The sequence below is a fragment of the Grammomys surdaster genome, unplaced genomic scaffold, assembly GCF_004785775.1.
Source record: "Grammomys surdaster isolate TR1022 unplaced genomic scaffold, NIH_TR_1.0 126278, whole genome shotgun sequence".
In the NCBI taxonomy this organism is placed as follows: domain Eukaryota; kingdom Metazoa; phylum Chordata; class Mammalia; order Rodentia; family Muridae; genus Grammomys; species Grammomys surdaster.
Window position 1 is genome coordinate 4,675,227 of NW_021621078.1, and position 21,256 is coordinate 4,696,482.

General features: G+C 46.2%; 1 protein-coding gene and 1 pseudogene across 1 annotated transcript in view; one reads left to right on the forward strand and one right to left on the reverse strand.

The window, feature by feature from the left end:
* The window catches only part of Supt6h (SPT6 homolog, histone chaperone and transcription elongation factor), a 38,011-nt gene that overhangs the window by 8,251 nt on the left and 8,504 nt on the right, over nucleotides 1–21,256 (forward strand). The window contains exons 2-28 of the mRNA XM_028759347.1: nucleotides 2,229–2,366; nucleotides 3,091–3,249; nucleotides 3,338–3,414; nucleotides 3,743–3,935; nucleotides 4,086–4,170; nucleotides 4,778–5,051; nucleotides 6,463–6,564; nucleotides 6,992–7,108; nucleotides 7,642–7,731; nucleotides 7,918–8,060; nucleotides 9,440–9,588; nucleotides 9,708–9,806; nucleotides 10,182–10,311; nucleotides 10,397–10,547; nucleotides 10,679–10,833; nucleotides 10,985–11,180; nucleotides 11,856–11,995; nucleotides 12,106–12,223; nucleotides 13,311–13,387; nucleotides 13,653–13,788; nucleotides 14,071–14,208; nucleotides 14,281–14,448; nucleotides 15,253–15,380; nucleotides 16,422–16,629; nucleotides 17,218–17,365; nucleotides 18,498–18,640; nucleotides 20,292–20,432. Coding sequence (XP_028615180.1) covers nucleotides 2,258–2,366; nucleotides 3,091–3,249; nucleotides 3,338–3,414; nucleotides 3,743–3,935; nucleotides 4,086–4,170; nucleotides 4,778–5,051; nucleotides 6,463–6,564; nucleotides 6,992–7,108; nucleotides 7,642–7,731; nucleotides 7,918–8,060; nucleotides 9,440–9,588; nucleotides 9,708–9,806; nucleotides 10,182–10,311; nucleotides 10,397–10,547; nucleotides 10,679–10,833; nucleotides 10,985–11,180; nucleotides 11,856–11,995; nucleotides 12,106–12,223; nucleotides 13,311–13,387; nucleotides 13,653–13,788; nucleotides 14,071–14,208; nucleotides 14,281–14,448; nucleotides 15,253–15,380; nucleotides 16,422–16,629; nucleotides 17,218–17,365; nucleotides 18,498–18,640; nucleotides 20,292–20,432 — 3,774 coding nt within the window. The 5' untranslated portion in view covers nucleotides 2,229–2,257. The remainder of the gene's footprint in view (nucleotides 1–2,228; nucleotides 2,367–3,090; nucleotides 3,250–3,337; nucleotides 3,415–3,742; nucleotides 3,936–4,085; nucleotides 4,171–4,777; nucleotides 5,052–6,462; nucleotides 6,565–6,991; nucleotides 7,109–7,641; nucleotides 7,732–7,917; nucleotides 8,061–9,439; nucleotides 9,589–9,707; nucleotides 9,807–10,181; nucleotides 10,312–10,396; nucleotides 10,548–10,678; nucleotides 10,834–10,984; nucleotides 11,181–11,855; nucleotides 11,996–12,105; nucleotides 12,224–13,310; nucleotides 13,388–13,652; nucleotides 13,789–14,070; nucleotides 14,209–14,280; nucleotides 14,449–15,252; nucleotides 15,381–16,421; nucleotides 16,630–17,217; nucleotides 17,366–18,497; nucleotides 18,641–20,291; nucleotides 20,433–21,256) is intronic.
* LOC114613907 lies at nucleotides 5,233–5,899 on the reverse strand (annotated as a pseudogene).

Consider the following 21,256-nt stretch of genomic DNA (forward strand, 5'->3'; position numbering starts at 1 on the left):
TGCTGGGAATTGAACTCAGGACCTCTGGAAGAACAGTCAGTGCTCTTAACCTCTGAGCCATCTCTCCAGCCCAGGAATCTTGTTTTTTTTAAGACAGGATTTTTCTCTGCATCCCTGGCTGTCCTGGAATTCGCTCTGTAGCCCAGGTTGGCCTTGAACTCCCACTGCCTCTCCCTCCAAGTGCTAGGATTAAAGGGATATGTCACCACTGCTCATTGATGAAGTAGGAGACAGGACAGAGGCAACTACTGTGGGGTGTGTTTTCTCCATCTTTGCATGGTTTCAGGGACGAACTAAGGTCACCAGCTGTTGCACACACAGTAAGCACTTTCACCCACCACCCCCTATCCCCTAGCTATCTCACCGACTTTCATCACTGCCATCTTTATAATTATTATTGTGTATATGGTTTGTGTGACCAAGACCATAATCCACAGTGTGCATGAAGAGATCAGAGAGCAACTTTCAGGATTCTGTTCTCACCTTCAACCATGGGCTGCAGACATCAGACTTAGTTCAACAGGCTTGGGGTGCATCTGTTGTCGTTCTCCAGGTAATCTAGGTGTTAGGCGATGAGGTCAGAATTTGACTTTTTTTTTTTTGGTTTGGTTTTTTGAGATAGGCCTGGATTAGACTGTCCTATAGGTATGTCTGTGAGGTTGTCTTGATTGTTAATTAATATAGCAGGGCCCAGTCCACTATGGCAGTACCAAGTAGTCCTGAGCCATATCAGAAAGCTGAGTATAAGGAAGCTAGCTAGAAAGCAGCATCCTTCTTCATGGTTCCTGCTGTGTCTTGTCTGTGAATGAGTTCCTTGAAGTGAGTCAGAGGTGATGCTATGTAGAATAGCAAACAAGCCTGCCTTCAAGTTCCTGCCTTTATTGCCCTCAGGGGTGGACTGTGACCTGGAATTATAAGGTGAATGAACTCTTCCCTCTTCAACATTGCTCTGGTCAGTGTTTTGTCACAGCAACAGAAATGAAACTACGAGGTAAATGATACTAATAGCTTCGTCATTGTTCTGATGGTTCTGAAGAGGCTCTTTCAGCCAAATTCTCCAAACTAGCAGTCGTACAAGTAGGCATAAGTTTACATCGTGTTGTTAAATCCATTGAAAAGGGATTTTTCTTTTTTAAAATAATTTTATTATTTTTATTTTATGTGTGTGGATGTTTTGTTTGTATGTATGTCTATGTACCATGTATGTGCCTACGGCCAAAAGAGGCCAGAAGAGGATATTGGATCTCCTGGGGCTGGAGTCACGGTTGGTTCTGAGAAACCATGTGGTTGTTGGGAATCAAACATGAGTCCCCTGGAAGAACAGTCATTTCTCTAGTCTCCCTGTCCTTTCCCTTTGTTGGGGACAAGGTCTTACCATGTATTCCTGGCTGTCCTGGAACTCACTCTGTAGACCAGACTGGCCTCGGATTCTCAGAGATCCCTTTCTGCCTCCTTAGTCCTGGGATTAAAACCCTGGGTATCCAGGCATGGTGAGAATTTTTCTTTTGACTCTGCTAGAGCATGTCTGAAAGTATACAGTGCTGGCAGTTGCTATTTGCGAGCCTTCCTGTGAACAAGTCCTGTGCTCACTCTCCCGTCAAGCCTCCCTCTGGAGTAATCTCTTATGCTAGTTGCTTTCTCCATCTGTCCCATTCTGCCTGGAAATTCTGAAGTGGAACACCTCGGCTAAGAGAGATAGTAAAACCAAATGTGTTGGTTACTTCTTGTAATCCCAGCACTAGACAGGCAGAAGCAGGAGGGTTGCTGTGAATTCAAGGTCAGCCTGGGCTACAGAGTGAGACCCTTTCTCAGTAAGAACAGTGAAGAAAAAGATGATACTGATGAAAGTGTTCAATGTCATCCTTTAAAAGTACAAGAGGAGAGGCCGGGCAGTGGTGGCGCACGCCTTTAATCCCAGTACTTGGGAGGCAGAGGCAGGCGGATCTCTGAGTTCAAGGCCAGCCTGGTCTACAGAGTGAGTTCCAGGACAGCCTGGGCTACACAGAGAAACACTGTCTCGAAAAACCAAAAAAAAAAAAAAAAAAAGATAGAGTCTTACTATATAGCTCTGGCTTTCCTGAAATTCATTCTTTAGACCAGACTGGCCTTGAACTCATAAAGATCCACCTGCGTCTGCCTCCTGAGTGCTGGGATTAAAGGTGTGTGTCACTAAAACCTGGCTCGTGTGTCTTATTTTTATGTCCTTCCTCCTTCCTTTCCTTCTGTAGTCTTCAGGAAGCTGTGAGAAGCAGCAACAATGTCTGATTTTGTGGAAAGTGAGGCCGAAGAGTCAGAAGAAGAATACAATCATGAAGGCGAGGTGGTACCTAGAGTCACCAAGAAGTTTGTGGAAGAAGAGGATGATGGTGAGGAGGCCCCAGCCTCAAGCTTCTCCCCACTATTCCTAAGCTTTGGATAGTTGGATTCTTGCTGATGAAAGGCTCAGGCTGAGCACAGAAGTTCTCACACATGAGGTACCAGCTTGAGAACGTTCAGTCATTCTTAGAAACACATAGTGCATCTCTCTGCTGTATCCCAGACACAGTACTTAGAAACCTAGGAAGACAAAATAAGATGCAGCTATTGTTTGTGCTACTGTGAGTTTACTACAGACAGTGATCTGATAAATAAATCTGTAGGTAGTGCTACCTGCTCTTAACTCTGTGAATGTTTATGTACCCTGTTTTATATAACCTTTAGGTTCATCAACAGAGTAGAATTATGTAATAACATTAAAGGGGAGGGGAGGTGTAATAACTTTCAGCCAAGGGAAACAAGGAGTGCAGGTGCTGTGTCTGTACTGTGAGGAAAATAGGTTACCAGTGGGTGTAAAGCTTCTAGTAAGGCTTTGAGGAAGCCAGGTGATTGGGAAGATCATCTCTCTAAAGATAGATGGTAAGGGGAGAAAGAAGCCTACCTTTGCAGGTGCCGCTGCTCCAAGTCTTGCATTGACTTACAGTTACAGGAGGCAGAGAATTAGCATGCCACCTGGTCACTGGGTTCAGGGCAGGTGGATAATTAAAGCGAGTGGGTCATCTGCACCCACCCCATCTTCCCAATCTCCATGCCTCAAACACACATGATTTTCAGATGAGGAGGAAGAAGAGGAGAATCTAGATGACCAGGACGAGCGAGGCAACCTGAAAGACTTTATCAATGATGATGATGATGAAGAGGAAGGGGAGGAGGAGGAAGGCAGCGACTCTGGTGACTCAGAAGACGATGTTGGCCACAAGAAGAGAAAACGCAGTGAGTCTCGTGTTGGCTGAGGCTGGGGGTGGAGAGTGGCAGTGGAGAAGAGCCTGGTCTCATTGTGGGCACACCTTGTTCCCCATAGCATCGTTTGATGATCGCCTGGAAGATGATGATTTTGACCTCATTGAGGAGAATTTGGGTGTTAAAGTCAAACGAGGAGTAAGTGCTTTCTTTACCCTTTTTCCTGAGTAGTTTGGGGTCACCAGGGAAAAGAAAGATGCCCAGGAGCATAATGCTTTGGGACCCAGATCTAAAGTATATTAGAAAAAGATCTGCCAGTTTGCAGGATGGACCTTGAGGCTAAACATCACTCAATGTGTTCTTTCCCATCTCACTTGATAAATGCAGTTGTGGGAATATAGAAGTGAGCCTGGAGAGCAGACGTCCTTACAATAGGCATGCACAAACCCGATCCTAAATAGCAGACATCCTTACACTAGACATGCACAAACTCCATCCTAAAAAGGCACATTTTATTCAATACCAGCAAAAATACCGACGTGTCAAAAAAATGTCTGACGATGATGAAGATGACGAAGAGGAATATGGCAAAGAAGAACATGAGAAGGAGGCCATTGCGGGGGAAATCTTCCAAGATGAAGAAGGGGAAGAAGGGCAGGAGGCTGTAGAGGCCCCCATGGCTCCTCCAGACGAGGAAGAGGAAGATGATGAAGAATCAGGTACATGGATGGGGAAGCCAACATTGAGTGGGTGTTGAGATTTCCTGGTCCTTAACAGGGAGGTCCTTTTAAGTGCCTCCCTAATTTTCTCCTCAGCAGGAACCAGGTTTATCCACTGACTGAGCACTAACCTGTTTCTTGTCCACCCAGATATTGATGATTTCATTGTGGATGATGATGGACAGCCTCTGAAAAAACCCAAATGGCGAAAAAAGCTTCCTGGATATACAGATGCGTAAGTCCACCCTGTTGCCATGTGGTGATAAAGATATTAAATGGGCGTGTGCCAAAATTAGAATCTCCCTAACTCTGATCTGATTTGTTCTGTGCCTCAAATCACCACGGCTAGGCAGTGATCCAACTCCTCCTGCAGTCACTGAGCACTCTCATGTGAGGCCAGCACCCCTCCGCTGCCCGGTGTACTCATTGATAGTTGGCCTGCTAATCTGCATTAGCACTTCAAAGTTGGAAAGGCTTTATTCTAAGGGAATGCACTAGTGTCTTGACTGAAGATGAGTCACCAAGCAGAGAAAGGACCCAACTATCTGTGATGTTGGTTCCTGTCCCTGGCAGTTAATAGTACTTTGCCTTGAATCCTCCAGGTACCTATTTATTTCATATCGAGTGTGATTTTTTTTTGTTTGTTTTTGTTTTGTTTTTTGTTTTTTCAAGACAGGGTTTCTCTGTGTAGCCCTGGCTGTCCTGGAACTCACTCTGTAGACCAGGCTGCCCTCGAACTCGAGTGTGATTTTCAACCTGGCATTTTCTTTGCAAATTTTCTGGGCAGAGGCTGCATTTGTCCTCTCCACCCTGAGCCCACTGCCTCTTACTCTCACATGTAGAGCCCTGCAAGAAGCCCAGGAGATCTTTGGTGTAGACTTTGACTATGATGAGTTTGAGAAATATAATGAATATGATGAAGAACTGGAGGAAGACTATGAGTATGAGGATGATGAGGCTGAGGGTGAGATCCGAGTGCGCCCCAAGAAGACCACCAAGAAACGTGTGAGTCGCAGGAGCATCTTTGAAATGTATGAGCCAAGTGAACTGGAGAGCAGCCACCTCACAGACCAGGACAATGAAATCCGAGCCACTGACTTGCCTGAGAGGTTCCAGGTAAGAAACCACAATGATTAGTATCCATCCATTATGGACTTTGAAACCCATATGACCCAAGTCCAGGGAGTCTATTGATTCTGGCAGTACTGAGAATTAAAACTAGGGCCTCATAGACGGGTAAGGGTGCTACTATTGAGTGAGTCCTCTCTGTGCTTTTTTTTTTTTTTTTTTTGCAATGGACAAGGCTTGTTTTATTTTAATGACTGATCCACGGGAGGCCACAGCCGGGCCACTATGTACAGACTGAGGGAAGCTTATTTCTTGGTCTCTTCCTCCTTGGACAGAGTCTTGATGATCTCCTCCTTCTTGGCCTGCAGGCGCTCCTCCCTGCGCTTCCGTGCTTCCTTGGTCTTAGACCTGCGAGCCTCAGCCTGGTTAGCCAGTAGCTTCTTGCGGGCCTTATCTGCCTTCAGTTTGTGGATATGTTCCATGAGAATCCGCTTGTTTTTGAATACATTGCCTTTGACCTTCAGGTACAGGCTGTGATACATATGGCGGTCAATCTTCTTAGATTCCCGGTATCTCCTGAGGAGCTGCCGTAGGATCCTCATTCTTCTCATCCAAGTGACCTTCTCGGGCATCCGAGCGTTGGCCGTACCCTTCCTCTTCCCTATGCCCATGTGCCTGCCCTTTCGGCGGGCCAAGGTGTTCTTCCGGCAGCGAGCCCGGGAATGGACAGTCACGGGCTTCCGGGTGATCAGCCCATCTTTGATCAGCTTCCTGATCTGCTGACGGGAGTTGGCATTGGCGATTTCATTGGTCTCATTGGGGTCCAACCAGACCTTCTTTTTACCACGGCAGAGGATACTAGAGGCAAGCCTCTTCTGTAGCCTGAGCATACTCATGGCTGCGGACGCAGCAGCGAAAGGAAAGAGCTCCTCTCTGTGCTTTTTATTTTGAAATACTAACTTAAGAGTGCCTTCAGCTGACTCTGTAGCCCAAGCAGGTCTTAAACTTGGGGTCCTTTCTCACCCTCCTTAGTGGCTAGGATTACAGACCTAACTTTGAAATGGCATTCTTTTGTTTTGTTTTGTATTTTTTAAATTGTTTTTATTTGTTTTTGAGACAGAGTCTCATATAACCCAGTGTGACCTCAGACTCATTAAGTAACCAAGGATGACCTTAAATTCCTGGTCCTCTTGCCTCTGTCTTCTCTTGAGTTGCTGGGATTACAGGCAAACACCATCATGCCAGGTTTTGTGGTGCTGAGGTTTTATGAATGCTAGTCAATGCCAACCAAGATACACCCTTAGCCCTGAAATGGGATTCTTAGCAGATTTGAAAAATGCGCATTTCATGGCACTAGAAATGTATACCTGAAGATCACATGCTTCTGTCTGGAAATGGTATGTGTTTTTTCCTAAGCAGAATATAGCATAAAGATGTCTCACCCTCTTACCCACTACAGCTCCGCTCCATCCCAGTCAAGGCCGCTGAAGATGATGAGCTAGAAGAAGAAGCTGACTGGATCTATAGAAATGCCTTTGCAACGCCAACCATTTCCCTCCAGGTACTCAAAAGTTTGAACTTGAGAAGCTGGAAAGCCAGCTAGGTGGTTAGGAGCCCTTGTAGCCCTTGCAGAGAACCAGGGTTTGGTTCCCAGCATCCACATGCTGGTTTACGACTACCTATAACTGTAGTTCTAAGGGCCCTCCTCCCTCTTCTGACCACTATGGACACCAGGCACTCACTTGGTACACAAGTATACATGCAGACAAAGCTTTGTACACGTAAATGTCAAAAAAGAATTCTAATGCAGACCAGAAGCCAGCTCATGAAAAAGGAGAACTGTTCCTTTCCTGTTTGATGCTTCTTCATGCCTGGAGAGAGTATTGAATATGTAGATAAAGGAAAGTGTCTGTGTTATGAAGCTCTGTGTGCTAGGACAGAGGGCAACATGACTTGCTGTTTGTGATTTGTTTTGCTTCTTACTGTAGGACAGCTGTGATTACCTAGACCGTGGGCAGCCAACTAGTAGCTTCAGTCGGAAAGGGCCCAGTACAGTTCAGAAGATCAAAGAGGCCCTGGGCTTCATGCGGAATCAGCATTTTGAGGTAACTCCTTGAGCTCTGGTAGCCCAGGAGTTAGAAATTCATTAGAATTTAGAGAATGAGGCAAGTGGTAGCTACAAGTCAAGTGGTAAACCCCTTCCTCATCCCTAGGAGTCCCTCAGCTCAGGAGTGGTTGGTGTGACTAGCAAGAGGCACTAGTGAACTTGCTAGTGTCTAGGGGACAAGATACCCTGTTGGCAATTTATCTCCTCCACTAAGGAGAACCCTTCATCCAGTTAGAGAGGTCTTTCTTCTAATTTGAATTTTATGGAGCCGGGCGGTGGTGGCGCATGCCTTTAATCCCAGCACTTGGGAGGCAGAGGCAGGCGGATTTCTGAGTTCGCGGCCAGCCTGGTCTACAGAGTGAGTTCCAGGACAGCCAGGACTATACAGAGAAACCCTGTCTCGAAAAAACAAAAAACAAACAAACAAAAAGAATTTTATGGAGCTTTTAGACTAGGAAATTATTATCTTCCAGCAGAAAAGATACTTGCAGATCTTTCTTCTGGATGACAGTAGTATCCTTGCTACCATAGGTGCCTTTTATTGCCTTCTACCGAAAGGAATACGTGGAACCTGAGTTGCACATCAATGACCTGTGGAGGGTGTGGCAGTGGGATGAGAAGGTAACATGGACAAAAGGCCCACAAGGAGCTGAGAACTGGGTGGAGGAAAACCAAAATCAGGATGCTACTACAGCTCTGACCTCCAGGGCTGCCAGCTTCCCCAATTGGGACTTTGCTAAGAGGAACAGCCGACTTGAGTCTCCAGGGCTTAACTCCAGTCCTCACTCCTGCCTTCCTCTGTTCTAGTGGACTCAGCTGAGAATCCGCAAAGAGAACCTAACACGGCTGTTTGAGAAGATGCAGGCTTATCAGTATGAACAAATCTCTGCTGACCCTGACAAACCTCTTGCTGATGGCATCCGGGCTTTAGATACTACTGACATGGAGAGGTAGGACTGCAGGGCTTACTCTGTTACAGGGAGCCTCCAGGCTGAAGGCAGGCCCTCAGGAGCACTGTTACTTGGCAGAATTTGCAGCATGGGGCCCCAGCCTTTAGAATCCAAATTGTCAATACATCAAAAACTTGCTTCTTTGTTTTTTCAAGACAGGGTTTCCTATGTAGCTCTGTCTGCCCTAGAACTCACTAATGTAGACCAGGCTGGCCTTGAAATCCAACATCCTTCTGCCTCTGCTGGGACTAAAGGCTCATGCATTATGCACTGCACCTAGCTAAAAGTGAACTTCGTAGCCGAGTGGTGGTCCACTTCTGTGATCCTAGCACTGGAGAGGTAGATAGAGCTGGCAAGATCATGAGTTCAAGGCTAGCCTGAGCTATATACAGCTCTGACATTCATTTTGTTTTTCCGTATTAGTAGATAAAAAACAGATTGATTCCTTTATCAAAATTAAATTGTTACAAGGATCAGAAATTCAAGTTAGGTATGGTGTCACATACCTATAATCCCAGCACCAAAATTGGGCAACATAATGTCTGTCTCAAAAACTAATAAAAAAAAAGCAAACAGGAGAAGTATCAGGCAATCCAGTGGCAAGTGCTTTCCCTCTGAGCCATCTCTCCAGCCCCTGTATCAGGTGATATGTGCATTTATCCAATGTAGAGGAAGTTGCATAAGAAACACTACTTTATAATCAGAAAGTAATTTGGGATCCTGAGTAATGTGTTATTGGAGGGCAGCAGGTGGTTTGGGTGGGTAGTATTTACAGGCTGAGAAGTACTTTCAAGGACTTTGAAGGTCACTAAGCACAAGTTGTGTCTGCCTCTTTATACTACTATTTTCTCTTGAGACAGAGTCTTACTGCAGCCCAGACTGACCTCAGACTTATAATCTAGTCAGTCTGTCTTTCTAGTGCTGAGATTACAGGTGTGTGCTGCCATACCTGGCCTTTATACATTCACTTCTAGTAATTACCACTGATCATTTCAGTTTGTGTAAGTTTGTGTCCAATTTTTTTGTAAGTGTGTACATATTGTTACAGGATCTCATATAATACAATCTGGCCTCAGGCGGCTAATCCTCCCAGCTCTCAAGTTCTGGGATACTACACCCACCCTTCTTGTTTGTTTTTGAAGCAAGATGTTGCTGAATGTCCCAGGCTGACCTCAGATTTGAAGCAAGCCTCTGGCTTCAGTCTCTAAATGCCTAGTCATGCACTACTGCTCTTGAAGATACCTTAACGGTGCTTGAGCTGTAGCTGGGGACTGTTGTATGACTTTGTTTGCTCGTCCTACTTGCTCTTGCTTCCTGGGAACGAGACACCTTACAGCAAAGCTCCCCCAGTAACAGGATGCTGCATCTTTCCCCTACAGGCTGAAAGATGTGCAGTCAATGGATGAACTGAAAGACGTCTACAACCATTTCTTACTTTACTACGGCCGTGACATCCCCAAGATGCAGAATGCTGCCAAAGCTAGCCGGAAGAAGCTGAAACGCGTAAAGGAGGACGGCGATGAAGAAGGCAAGTGCTGAGAAGGAAAGCTCCAGTCTTGCTGGCTGAGGCGGGTGCCCCTGGGGCTTTCTCGGCTCCTTGGAAGCACTCAGAAATAAGAGCTGACTGCTCTCAAATTTTATTCCCAGGTGAAGGTGAGGAGGCTGAAGATGAGGAGCAGAGGGGACCAGAGCTCAAGCAAGCCTCCCGCCGAGACATGTACACCATCTGCCAGAGTGCCGGGCTAGGTAAAAACCATCTTCTTTGTCACCTAGGCATTGTAGCTTTAAATAAGGAAACAGTTTAAATAATCCCCTAGTGGACAGGAACTGGGAAGAATGTCTTAGTTACGTGCCCAGGTCTCCATGAGCACTTGTCTCCAGCCCTGTTTATACACCCCCTTCCCTATGATTATCCAATGGCTCTTGAATTTCTAAAGGCGTTAAAAGTCTTCCAGGTGACTAAAGTCAGGTCTTATTTGTTGTCCTTTGGTGACCTATCCTGCCTGCTAATTGTCTCGTTGCCTCAAACCTCTAGTTCCCAAGACAGCTGCTGTCCCTGTGACGACTGAGCATTCTGCTAGCTGGCTGCGGCCTCACCTGTCACTCTTCTGTTTGCTGTAGATGGCCTGGCCAAAAAGTTTGGCCTCACACCTGAGCAGTTTGGGGAGAACCTCCGTGACAGTTACCAACGGCATGAGACAGAGCAGTTCCCTGCAGAGCCTTTGGAGCTGGCCAAAGATTACGTTTGCAGGTGAGCATGTGGCAGTGGACCAGCAGGATGGGTGACCCAGACACTGAGACACCCTTATCCTGCAGCTGCACTGTCGTCCCCACAGCCAGTTCCCTACACCAGAAGCTGTACTTGAAGGTGCCCGATACATGGTTGCACTGCAGATCGCCCGGGAGCCTCTTGTCAGACAGGTGCTGAGACAAACCTTTCAGGAGAGAGCCAAGCTAAACATAACCCCAACCAAGAAAGGTAGAAAGGTAAGCTTGGGACAGGGTGACTGTCCTAGATGTGGCCACACTAAACTGCATCTACATGGAACTCAATGCAGTCTTTTCTTCCCCAGCCAAGCACTGCCTACCTGCTAATGACTCTCTCTTCATGTGTTTAGGATGTAGATGAGGCCCACTATGCTTATTCTTTTAAGTACTTAAAGAACAAGCCTGTTAAAGAGCTAAGAGACGACCAGTTCCTCAAGATAGGCCTAGCTGAAGATGAAGGTCTGCTCACCATTGACATCAGCATAGATATGAAGGGAGTGGAAGGGTAAGTTGAGCCTGGGGCTAGAGAAGGTGGGAGGAGGGAAGGCAGCTCTCAGAACCATTTCTGAGTTAGGTGAGCTTGTCGTTGGTTCACTCATGCATGTCTGAGTGTTGTGTTTTCTCTGTCAGAACCAGAGCTTTGTGTCTTTCTTCAGGTACGGCAATGACCAGACATATTTTGAGGAGATCAAGCAGTTTTACTACCGGGATGAATTCAGCCACCAAGTACAGGAGTGGAACCGGCAGCGCACTATGGCCATTGAGCGAGCTCTGCAGCAGTTCCTCTACGTGCAAATGGCCAAAGAACTTAAAAACAAGCTGCTGGCTGAGGCCAGGGAGAGTGTTGTAAAGGTGAGGACCACAAGCTCGTGCCTCTGTCCTCTGGGGTGGCACCAGGTTTTTTTGTTTTGTTTTTTTTTGAGACAGGGTTTCTCTGTGTAGCCCTGGCTGTCCTGGAACTCACTCTGTAGACCAGGCTAGCCTTGAACTCTCAAACTCAGAAATCCGCCTGCCTCTGCCTCCGAAGTGCTGGGATTAAAGGCGTGCGCCACCACCACCCGGCTGGCACCAGGTATTTAACCCAAGGCCTTGCACAGTTAGGCAAGTATTCTACCCCTGAGCAGACAGCCCTGGCCCTGAACTCATTGTTTTCTGTTGTATTTATTTATTGACTGTGTATAGGTATGTGCACAAACATGTCGAAGTCGAGGCTACCTTTTGGAAGTTGATTCTCCCCTTCCTCTCTGTGGGTCCCACGGAGTGAACTCAGGTTGTCAGGACTGGCATCAGGTGCCTTTACCTGCTGAGACAATCTGTCTCCATAAACACATCATAACTCTGTATGTAGCCCAGGCTGACCTTGTGATCCTCCTGAGTGCTTATGCCACCATACCCTAGCTTTCATTCTTCTTTGTAGAGCTACTCATAAGCCTGCCAAGTAGCTAGGAATGTGTGTTCCCATGAGTACATGCCCGTGCACACTTGCAGCCCCTGGTGACCATAGTGTCTGCTGCGTCTTTCTTTTAGGCCTGTAGTCGAAAACTCTACAACTGGTTGAGAGTGGCGCCCTACCGACCAGATCAGCAGGTAGAGGAGGATGACGACTTTATGGATGAGAACCAGGGGAAGGGCATCCGAGTCCTAGGCATTGCTTTCTCCTCTGCCAGGTACCTGCCTGCCCTGCACCGCCTCTCTCGTCTTTCATGTTTTCTTCTTCCCATTCATGATTCGATTGCTAACTCTTGCACTGTTCTTTCTTTCCATGGCTGGCTTGCAGAGATCACCCTGTGTTCTGTGCCCTAGTCAATGGTGAAGGAGAAGTGACTGATTTCCTCCGTCTGCCCCATTTTACCAAACGGCGAACTGCATGGAGAGAAGAGGAGCGGGAAAAGAAGGTAAATGTCTAGAACATGGATCACCCGTGTGTACCCAGAGTGTGCTCTGCAGTCAGTGAGATTGTGTTGTAGTGTAAGCACAACAACAGCAGAACCTCACATGAGTGAGCTCATCACACATTAAATATCAGCCAGAGGAGTGAGATAACCTTAGGGAATAGTATCAGGTGTAGACCAGGCTGGCTTTAAACTCAGAGATCTACTCTCCCCTCCTCAGCCCCGCCATTGCTGGGATTAAAAGCATACACCACCACCACCACCACCACCACCCAGCTGGCAAGTTCTTTTAAAACAAAAACAAAAAAAACCAATAATTTAAATAAATACACAGTTTATCTACTGATACTTTGATTCCCTTTTTTTGTTGTTTTGTTTGAGACAGGATTTCATTGTGTAGCCTTGGCTGGCCCTGAACTCACAGAGATCCACCTGCCTCTGCCTCCCAAGTGCTGGGTTTAAGGCCGGCTCTGATCCCCATTGTAATATTTAAAAACTATCTCAGCTATGGGAGTCTGTCTTAATTCTCTGGGCAGTAGATGGCACTCGGTTACTGGGTGTGGTTTCTTTCTGGTGTCCAGCCAGCACTTTAGGCCTTGTGTCCTTCTGGATCTGTCTTGGCCGCTTCTGTTCTTACTTACCAGCATCTGGGTCACACTGTCCCATGAGCTGAGAGCCACTGGGGAATTAAGCCAACCTCTCCCTGCTTTTGCCCTTCATCACCCCTTTTTTCTAAAGAAGGATGAATTTGAATATTTCTTAATTTCTGGGTTTTTTTACTTTAATTTTTTTATCATAATGATATCTTAAAATGTTGTAAGAACCTCATTCTAAAAAATAACAAAGTTAACTAACAACTATGGTTTATGTTCTTGTTTTTTTAGGGGGAGTTGTTTGTTCTTTTGTTTTTCCTGAGATAAGGTTTCTCTGTGTTATAGACCTGGAACTCCCTTTGTAGACCAGACTGGCCTTGAACTCATAGAAATTTGCTTGCCTCTGTCTCCCAAATGCTGGGATTAAGGACATACCACCACACCCAGAAAACTTTCCATGCTCAAAGCTGTTCAGCTACAATTTTCTTTTAATTCAGGCTCAAGATATTGAAACCCTAAAGAAGTTTCTTGTGAATAAGAAGCCTCATGTGGTTACTGTCGCAGGAGAGAACAGGTAAGAAGGAGCATGAGGCTCTGGGAAGGCTCTGGTCCAATCACTCATCTCTTACTGCTGAATTGGGTACGTGCCCAGAGCAGAGACTTTGTGTCTGGGAGTGATGTTGATATCCCCAGGAGTTTCTTTGGAGATGTGGTTTTTCTTTGCCTTTAAAGCTCTTCCCTCCCACCCACATGTCAGTCAAGACACTACCCATTCCTGAGGAAACACATCCTTTAACCAGTATCCCTCATCCTTTAACCAGTATCCCTCATCCTTGTAGGGATGCACAGATGTTGATTGAGGATGTCAAGCGCATAGTGCATGAACTGGACCAAGGCCAGCAGCTTTCTTCTATTGGGGTGGAGCTGGTTGACAATGAGTTGGCCATTCTGTATATGAACAGCAAGAAATCGGAGGTAATGCTGATTCCTCACCTCAAGGCTTGCTCTGGGAACTGCTCTAGACTTCACAGAGATTGGACAGGAAATACAGGTTGTCAGGGTTAGGACTGTGCCTGTTAGTTTACCTACACACACATTTCCTGAGCTACCAGACTGGCAACTGCAAAGATTAAAGTGATTCTAGGAAAGGAAGGGCCCAATGAATATAAGAAAGTAGCTTTCAGGCAGGGTAATATGGATTTCTCTTCCTGGTCACTGGGAATACCCTAAGGTTCTGTGTCCTTCCTTTGGTTCTAGGCAGAGTTCCGGGATTATCCACCAGTTTTGAGGCAAGCTGTCTCTCTAGCCCGGCGCATCCAAGACCCTCTGATAGAATTTGCCCAGGTGTGCAGCTCTGATGAAGACATCCTATGTCTCAAGTTTCATCCCTTGCAGGTGAGTAGGATTGTCAAGTAGGCCAGGTGTGGGTAAGAAGGCACAGTCACTTACTTGCTGCTGTGTTGGTAGGAACATGTTGTGAAAGAGGAGCTGCTCAACGCTTTATACTGTGAATTCATCAACCGGGTCAATGAGGTCGGGGTTGATGTCAACCGTGCCATCGCCCATCCTTACAGCCAGGCCTTGATCCAATATGTCTGTGGCCTGGGACCTCGAAAAGGGACCCACCTGCTGAAGGTAGGCTTGTATTGTATAAAAATAATCATTTCATTAAATGTGAAGAATTTTTGTTGGTATGATTGGCAGATCAGAGAGATAAAGTAGGTTGTTGAGAATTACTCAGCCCATTGAGTATCAAAGTCCAACCTCTGGCCCAGAGGCCCGAACCCAACTCTACTCTGCTCTACTGCATATACTATAATGACTGTAAGCCATGCTGGAAAAACCAGAAGAGCTGAGCTGCTTCTTCCAGTGTGAATGATGTTTACTCTACATGTGTTGATACATTTTCAAGCCTTGCACAGTTACATGTCATTGTCTTTTGGTTTGGTTTGGTTTGGTTTGGTTTGGTTTGGTTGGAGGTTTTGGTTAGTTGGTTGGTTTTTTTGAGGCAGGGTTTCTCTGAGCCCAGGCTGTCCTGGAACTTGCTCTGTAGACAAAGATGGCTTCAAACTGACCCTCTCAAGTGCTTGGATTAAAGGCATGTGCCACCACTGCCTGGGCCTGTTTTTGTTTCTTGAAGCAGTTGCATGTAGCCATGGGTGGCCATGCAAGCTTATAATGTAGCTGAAGTGATATTTGAACTATTCTCTCTCACTCTTAGACGTGCTAGCATTACACGGGTGTGTCACTACACCCAGCTATTCATAGTCTGATAGGTAAGGTGTAGCCCATTAAAGGCATTATTGGGTGATAACATGGTAGTGTCCCAGATACTAAGTCTGACAGTTTGTGGCGTAGAGTGTCTGACAGAAGCCAGAAAGCAGTCTAGGGAGGCAGGGCCCAATTACTGCCCTACTCACATCTAGCCCTCTTCCCTAGATCTTGAAACAGAACAACACTCGACTCGAGAGCCGGACTCAGCTGGTCACCATGTGTCATATGGGTCCCAAAGTCTTCATGAATTGTGCTGGCTTTCTCAAGATCGACACTGCCTCTCTGGGGGACAGGTGATACCCTCTGCTTAGACAGGCCAGGAGCAATTCCTTGGGCATTAATTTGGGGCTTCAGGGAATTAGGCCTTTGAAAGGGCCCTAGGCCATTGAAATTAGAAAATGTTTTAAAGAAATGGTTTTCCATAGCTGCCCCTGCCCTATGGAAAAGATCAGTGAGAGGCGTTTACATGTGAGAGGGACACAGACACCAGCATCGTCTTCAAGGAGAAAGCAGAGCAAAGCAGAGCGTGTGCTCAGGGTTTGTCACAGCCAGATGAGGTTGGGAACAGCAAGGGGCCGTGGGAAGTGAGCATGGGTGTGAAGAGGTTCAGGACGGGGAGAGATTGTTCTGTTTTAGATGGTGGTACTGAGACTTCACTATTGACCTCTTCCTCTCCAGAAGTTATCAACTCAGTCTTTGGAGGATCTTTTCCACGGGCACATAGCTCCTCATTCAGTAATGGAAGTCAGTGGGGAAATAGGCTTCAAGTTCTAAAACTTCATTTTCCACTCAGCTTTGCTGTAACACTCCACGAATAACATAGGCCCATGTGAGTGCACGGGCAAGACCAGCCTGGGAAGGCTTTATGGGGGAAAACAGCTGCCAGCAAATTTTCAGAGGTTTTCTTCCCCCTTCTTGTTTTATATTATGACTCGTAAGTTCACTAAATAAAATTCAACAGAAAGAACTATTATACAGAAAGTGGAAGTCCCCCATAATTCCACCCCCCAGAGAAAACTACCATAACAGTTTTTATGTATACTACAATTTTCTAAATTTTATTTTTGCTATGCATTTACTAACTACTCATTTATTTCAAAAATGAGATCACCTGGTTCATAGTGTTTTGCAGTGCATTTTTCACATATCAATATATCATGGCCATCTCCCCATGTCAGCAAGCATAAATTTACTTCATTCTTTTTAATGGCTGTGTAGTATTCCATCATATGGAGTGCCCTGGTTTGCCCAGCCAGTTCCACATTGGTCGACATTTGGGTTGTTAATTGAAACTTCTGGTTTTTAATCTTGTTCCAATTCTGCCTTTCCTCCAGTACTGACTCATACATTGAAGTTCTTGATGGCTCTCGAGTTCACCCTGAAACGTACGAGTGGGCCAGGAAGATGGCAGTGGACGCCTTGGAATACGATGAGTCTGCAGAGGATGCCAATCCTGCAGGAGCCCTGGAGGAAATCTTGGAAAACCCAGAGCGACTGAAGGATTTAGACCTTGATGCCTTTGCAGAAGAACTGGAGAGACAGGTAGGTGACTGTACGCCCTGGCAGGCAAACCTCATCTCCAGCGGCTGTGTGGCAGATGTCTAGAGAGACCTGACACTGCTGTACTGGAGCCTTGATCCTCTCTTCCTGCCTGTGCTGTAGTAGGTCTCTGAAGGAAGCTTTTAGCCACTCAGTAGTGAGCCAGGAAAAGTGTCAGTTACTACATCATTAAAGTGAGGGCAGGACAGAGGGAAGCCCTTATTCCTCCTTCCAATAGTGGAGCTTTATATGTGGGGTTTCCTGAAGCATGTACTTTACAGAACAGTGTCCTGGGGTAACTTTGAAATTTCTTTTATTGAGGTACGAGCAGTTACACACCTGTAATAACTAATCCCAGCTACTCAGGAAGTTAAGGCAGGAAGATGACACATTCAGGGACCACTTGGACAATATAGACACCATTGAGGGAGAAGGTGGGAGAGGAATAAATGAAGGAGAATTTCCTGTGGTAAATGTTGACAGGAAAGAAAAGCACAGACAATGCAAAACTGCCTGCTGCCTCCTGTCACAAAAATTCCAGTGAATAAGGTTGAGGGCTGCAAGGCTTTTCTTGATGTATGTTTTCTTTAGGGCTATGGTGACAAGCACATCACACTCTATGATATCCGAGCAGAGCTCAGTTGTAGGTATAAGGACCTCCGGACAGCCTACCGCTCTCCTAACACAGAGGAGATCTTCAATATGTTAACCAAAGAGACTCCAGAGACCTTCTACATTGGTAAGTTACGAGGCTGTATTTATCTCAGTGAATGCTGTGTTGGGGGGCTGAGGGTATTTATGGCATGCATATAAACTGAAAAGTGATTCCTATTGAAATTAAGATAGATTTACAGGGTGTGGTGGCACAAGCCTTTAAAATCCCAGCACTGGGGAAGCAGAAGTAGGCAGGCTTGAGGCCAGGCTGGCCTACAGAGCAAGTTCCAGGACAGCCAAGGCTACCCAAAGAAGCCCTGTCTTGAAAAACAAACTAATAAAAGACAAGTTTGCACTTCAGGTGAGGAAGATCAAGAGATCTTTTTGTCCTAGTTTGCTTTCCTGCTGCTGTGATAAAACACTGACCAAAAGCAACTTTTGAGGAGGAAAGGGCTTACTCCATCTTACAGGTTAGAGTCTGTCATGGAGGGAAGCCAAGAAAGGAGCTTGAGGCATGCACGCTGCTTGCTGGCTTGCTCTCAGACTCATGTTCAACCACCTTTCTTCCATATTCCAGGGCTACTTGTTTGGGGTGGCACTGCCGACAGAAGGCTAAGCCCTCCGACATCAGTTAGTAGTCCAAAAAATGCCCACTAAGAAATGTCCACATGCCAATCTGATTTGAGTTAGTTTCACACTTGTGGTTTCCTCTTCTCAGGTGTCTCTAGTTTGTGTCAAGTGAACAAAATTAACCAGTTCAGCTCTTGGGAAAGAATGTCAGGCCTAGACTGGAAGTCAAAATTGAGATCAAGTTAGACTTCTGTTGATGCAGGCATCTGTTGATGCATCACCATCTTGGGAGGGCAACACGGGAAGATTATAAATTTTAAGGACAGCCTTGGTGAGAGTGGTCTCACAGTACGTTTAAAAGGAGAACTCAGGGTAGCTCATTGCTGGAGCACTTCCTAGTGTTTGCAGGGCCCTGAGGTCAGTCCCCAACACTGCCAAAATAGAAGTAAAGTTCTACTTGTAGCTTGCTTTTGACATCATGGAGTCATCTATAGGTATCATTTCCCTGGTATTAAGTCCAGGGAAGGCTTCTGTCCTCCAAGATGAGAAGGAAATCAGCAGAGATGCTAGAAGATGGATGTTGTGTCAGCATAGGGAGTAGGTAGGAACTAGCTCTCCATTCTGTTAACCTGCTTTCTTTCCTACAGGAAAGCTCATCATCTGTAATGTTACTGGCATTGCTCACAGGCGCCCACAGGGTGAGAGCTATGACCAGGCCATCCGAAATGATGAGACAGGGCTGTGGCAGTGCCCCTTCTGTCAACAGGACAATTTCCCTGAGCTAAGTGAGGTATGTGCTACATGTTACTGCAGTGAGCTTCCTTAACTCAAGTCTGCTGAGGAGAGAGAAGTGGGAGTATTTCAGGTCACGTTCTCACCAAACAAGGACACAAAGGCAGAGGGGGATTTTTTTTAAATTTTTTTATTTTGGTTTTTCGAGACAGGGTTTCTCTGTGTAGTCCTGGCTGTCCTGGAACTCACTCTGTAGACCAGGCTGGCCTCGAACTCAGAGATCCACCTGCCTCTGCCTCCCAAGTGCTGGGATTAAAGGCATGCGCCACCACTGCCCAGCTAGAGGGGAATTCTTAACATGAAATCCCTTCCTATGTGTTCCCTTCCATTCTGCTGCAGTCATTGTAACTTTTAACTCTTGTCCCATGTTCCGCCTGTCTTGAGCAAGTTAGACCATGAGACTATGCACGCTCACCTACAGGGCACACAGTGGCCCTACTTACACTGGCTGGAAAGTACGTGTCAGCTCTGTACAATTTTTGTTATTATTCCTGCTCTGATTTTCCCTTTGTTCTTCTAGGAATTATGTGCCTGTCTCCCTGTCTTTTTTTATCTTGGAGACAAGGTCGTATTATATAGCCTTAGCTGGCCTGGAACTCACTATGTAGACCAGCCTGGCCTTGAACTTTTAAGAGACTGTCTTCCTCTGCCTCCTTAGTGCTGAGTGAGATTAAAGGCATGCACCACCTCACCCAACTATCATGTTCTTTTCTAAAGCCACCCAGCATTTTCTGGTTTTTCACTTATTAGGTCCATTGTAGCAAATTCGTGCATAGATACTTGTTACACTCACTAAAGCAGAACAGAACAAAAGGGATCACAGGGTTAGAAAGTCAGTCAGTTAAGCCTGAAAGGTTCATCTAATGGCCTTTAGTCCCAAGCATTCAACCCAGGACTCTGGATGTTCACACTCTCCCTCGGTGGGTAGCTAACTGGATACTCTTTCCTGTCGGTTTATATGGTTTTGTTTTGTTTTTCAAGACAGGGTTTCTCTGTATAGCCCGGGCTGTTCTCGAACTCATTCTGTAGACCAGGCTGGCCTCGAACTCAGAGATCCATCTGCCTCTGCCTCCCAAGTGCTGGGATTAAAGGCGTGTGCCACCAATGCTCGGCAGTTTATATGATTTTTAATTTTCTTATTTTATGTGAGTGTTCATTCCATCATGTGTGTGGAGGTTAGAGGATACCTTGTGAGTTCTCTCCTCCTACTGTGTGTATCCCAGGAATCAGACTAAGATTATCAGGCTTTGTGGCAAGAGCCTTTCCTCACAGAGTCATCTTCCTTGCTATTTTTTTTTCTTTTTTTCTTTTTTTTTAAATATATTCACTTAACTTTAGGTGTGAATACTTTGCATGTATGTCTCTGTGTACCATGTGTACTTGGTGCCCTCAGAGGTCAGAAGAGGGTATTGACCCCTTATAACTGTAGTTAGGGGCCAGAGAGAGCAGGGCAAGAGCAAGAGGGAGGGAAGGGAAAAAAAATGGAGTTGGGTTTGGTTGTAATTGCTGTGCGGATTCTGGGAATTGAATCCAGATCCTCTGTAAAGGCAATGATACCCTTAACCACTGAGCCATCACTCGCCAGCCCCCACCCCCACTCCTCTGTGCACACGAGCTCCAGAGTCTTACTAGGCCTCTCTGTTCTTCAGGTCTGGAACCATTTTGACAGTGGATCATGCCCTGGCCAGGCCATTGGTGTGAAAACACGCCTAGACAACGGTGTCACCGGCTTCATCCCTACCAAATTCCTCAGTGACAAGGTGGTGAAGAGGCCAGAGGAGCGAGTGAAGGTAGACAGCAACCAGCCAGGCTCAGGAGTCATGCGCTCTCCACTTGCCCTGTTGGGCTTTCTAGCTTTGAGCTTCCCCCACCAGAAGTTAGGCTCCATTCCCAGTGACTACTGGTGGGGGGAGTAGAAAGGATTTATAATAACTGGGGGAAGCTGGGGAGAGCATCTGAATGAGTAGTGGCTTTTGTCTGCTGTTTGTAAAGCAGTTTCTGCTGGTTGCCAGCCCCTTTGGGAGAGGGTTCCTTCCTGTGTGGGAAGCTGTGCTCTCAGCACATGGCAGGAAGTGAGACCCAGCATCACAAACAAGAAAGCTCTGCCTGTTCTCTGCATTGGGCAGTGTTGCTCAGGAGATTTCAAAGGCTGTGTGGCCGAGCTCTGTCCATAGACTACCTCTGAGCTCCCAGTGGAACCTCCCAAGTGAGAGGTTGGCAGTAAATATCCTGGCTTCTTTCTGTCCTGTCATCTCCTCCTGAGGCTGCCATGTACTGGGCTCAGTGACAGACACTCAGTGAATGTGTGTCCAAGTTCTATCCCCAGGCTGTGAGCGGTGTGTGTTGGGGGGTATTTGACAATAACTTTGCCAGAGTTGATTCTCTTTCTACCTAGGGTTGTCAGTTTGGATTTTCTTGGGGGTGGGGAAGGGACAATACTATTTTGTAGCCCCAGCTATAACTTGCTGTGTAGACTATGTAGAGGTCATCTGCCTCTGCCCCCTGTGTGCTGGAATTAAAAGCATGCACTACTAGATCCAGTTGTACCTTAGTTCTGATGGTACCTCATCTGGCTTTTTTTTTTTTTTTTTTTTTTTTTTTTTTTTTTTTTTTT